General features: G+C 35.7%; 1 protein-coding gene across 1 annotated transcript in view; it reads left to right on the plus strand.

Moving 5' to 3' along the window:
* The first annotated feature begins 1,395 nt into the window (after positions 1-1,395).
* Positions 1,396-3,157, plus strand: part of LOC121380233 — a 44,202-nt gene continuing 42,440 nt past the window's right edge. Inside the window, exon 1 of the mRNA XM_041509060.1 lies at positions 1,396-1,522. Within this exon, the coding sequence (XP_041364994.1) occupies positions 1,477-1,522 (46 nt within the window). The 5' untranslated portion in view covers positions 1,396-1,476. The remainder of the gene's footprint in view (positions 1,523-3,157) is intronic.

The following is a 3,157-nucleotide window of genomic DNA, read 5'->3' on the forward strand; positions in this document are numbered from 1 at the left end:
TAGTGATTAATATGTGGATTTTTTTGTATCACTTAACTCGAAAATGATTGATGTAAAGGTATTTGACGTCAAACATAGGATTGTTGTGGTATTAGAGCGGGACTCGTTGCCTACCGTTTGGTAGTCAGGAATTGCCAAAAAAAGACATAGGTTGGTCTCTGACTGTAATGAGAGCGTGTTTATGTCCAAATGTCCGTCTAGCTCTCTTACAGTCAGAGTACTCGGGCTACCGTCGAACCTGCCGAGCGTAAACTAACCCTGTCAATATTATGATTCCTGCCGTACATTGTTTTCTCAGTATATTAGGCCTACCAACTAAGAGCTATGTTATACACGCGAATCTCAGAAGAATAAGATTAATCCATATTGTCAATATGAAGTCGATTTTTAGACGTTCGTGTACATTGTGAACACAGGGAGAAGGCACTGACTAGACTCTAGTAATAAACATAGAGTAAAATATGTTAGCTAATTAATGCAAGGGCAGATCCAGGAAATATTTGGGGAGTGTGGAGACTAAGGGGAAAAGGGGCACATGGACCCGCTCGAGAATAAGGTCAATCTAGTGGGGAAGGGGATACTTTAATTTTATTTTATTTATTTATTTATTTTAATTTATTATTATTATTTTAAATTATTATTATTATTATTATTATTATTATTATTATTATTATTTATTTATTTATTTATTTATTTATATTATTTTGGTTGGTTGGTTGGTTGGATGCCTAGTTGGTTAATTGTTTAGTTCATTGGTTGGTTGGCAATATCTTAAAATCTTCTCGTAGTTACATAATGAACAAATAAAAGGAGCGAATCTAGGATTTGACCAACGAGATGAAGAGGAGACGGTTTCAGGACCACACCTACAGGGGAGGGCAAGCAGGCGTTACAAAAAAAAAAAAAAAAAAACCCCCAACAAAAACCCACACACAAAAACCAACAAAAAACCCCCACCAAAAAACACAAAGAAACCCAATCAAACAAAACAAAACAAAACAAACAATCAAACAAACAAGAAACAAAAAAAAACAAAAAACAAAAAAAACATCAATAAAAAGAAGAAAAACAGAAGAAGAAGAAGAGAAGAAGAAGAAGAAGAAGAAGAAGAATTAGAAGAAAATGTGTCTGTTAATTTAGAAGTTCCCTCTTTTCTACATCTATCATGTACGGCTCTGATTTTCAAAGGAAAGGAAAGAGAAAAAGAAACCACGCCTGTGTACTACGTGTACACGAGTATGCTGTTCGCTTGGTTAGATATATTTATATATACACACTGTGACACAGGGAAACTGAATGACGCCTCGGCGCGGTAGGACGCGCTTTATCGGATGTTCTGGGGATTGATTGGAGCGACAACTGACGCAGTCTTCGCGAGTTGGTTTCCAGGCAGACGACATCACAGACGCTTAATTAATATACCTGTCGCTGGCTCTGTGACCAGGTGTGCTAAACAACATTGTTTTAACAGGGAAAATGCTACCAGTTTTCTTTCTCATCCTGACATTTAGTAAATGTCTGGGTAAGTTCATTTGTTTTGAAATTGTCTACGATTATTATGAATGTAATTTTTATATTTTTGTTTTTCGTACTATCCTTCCCCATATCCCCCCCCCCCCCCCGCCCGTTTTTTTCTCTCCTTGTTGGTTTTCTTGTTGTTGTTTTTTAAGTTTTTATTTTAATATATGATCAATGTAATATTCGAGTATATCAAATGGATTATCTTGGTTAAATGATTCTTGGACAACTTCACACCAGTCTCCAAAACCCAAAGTTTTAATTTAAAATTAATAACGCACGCACGCGTGCTGACACATGCACACACACACATGCACACACACACACACACACACACACACACACACAAACACGCACCCATACACATATATACGCGCGCGCAGACACACACACACACACACACACACACACACACACACACACACACACACACACACACACACACCTAAGAAACCCTCACATTCGTCCCTGGGAGTGGAAGTCCACTTATAAACAAAGCACATGACACTGCTTTGTGGTAGCAGTCACGACCTTGTTTGGACAGAGATACAACTTTCAATTATGACAACGGTTTAGTGGTTCAAATTCATGTTTGTTAAAAGCACATTAATTGATTTTGTTTGAAGATGTCATATTGTTCTGAATAAAAGTTAGGGTGATAATGTTTGGTGGGATGGTGGGGGCTTTGGGTGTTGTTGTTTTTTGTTTTTTTTTTTTTTTGTTTTTTTTGAGGGGGGTGGGTTCTCTCTTTTTTTTAAGGTTGGGACCTTTTTGGTAAGGTTTTGGTGTGGTGGGTTTTAAATTTTTTAAAATTAATTAATTAATTAATTAATTAATTAATTTTTATTTGATAAGCATTCCAAATTTAAGACTGCCGACACCATTACAAATATCACAATTTAGTTATATTGTGGAAATCACAATATTATTTCAAATCATCATCTGTGGATTTTGTAATATATAATATTTCTTTAGAATTAATTAAATGTAAACGTATTTTTACAGTGAGAGTATTCTTTTTAAATGGACTATCTATATGTTGCATTTTGTTTTAAAATCAAAATAAATGAAATTCACTGTCTTAGGAAAAATCCTATTATTTTAGAGTTAACAAACCATGGTTACTCTAGTATTTGCACAAAGCACGGACATCGGCGCAACCTTTTTGAAATTCAAACATCTAAAATAATCTATAAATACACATTATGTATTTCATTGCTGTGCTGACTAAGCATCATTCTGTCCGTTCTCTATAAAATTATTTACGCTAGCAGTGGCTTAGTCAGGGGGAGGGGCTACGTGGGGCTACCCCCCCCCCCCCCCCCGCCCGAATCAAACCTCTTTAAAAAAAATGTACATTGAAGTACACTTACAACGAACATGTTTAGAACGAACTATTACACAGAACGAACTTATAGTAAAGTCACGTTGTATCTCCCTATACATTAAAGGGACATACCCTAGACCAGAAAAATGCACACTAAGTTTAGTTAATCTACAAACCTGTAACACATTTAGATAAAGTTACAATTGAGTCAAATATGAATTTCTGACTTTGAAATGGTGAAATACCCTCTAAATATAGACTAAAACTCGACTCCATAACTGTTACTTCTCAGACGCACGCGCGTTTTTTAAA

This window comes from Gigantopelta aegis, chromosome 8 (assembly GCF_016097555.1).
Source record: "Gigantopelta aegis isolate Gae_Host chromosome 8, Gae_host_genome, whole genome shotgun sequence".
Lineage (NCBI taxonomy): Eukaryota > Metazoa > Mollusca > Gastropoda > Neomphalida > Peltospiridae > Gigantopelta > Gigantopelta aegis.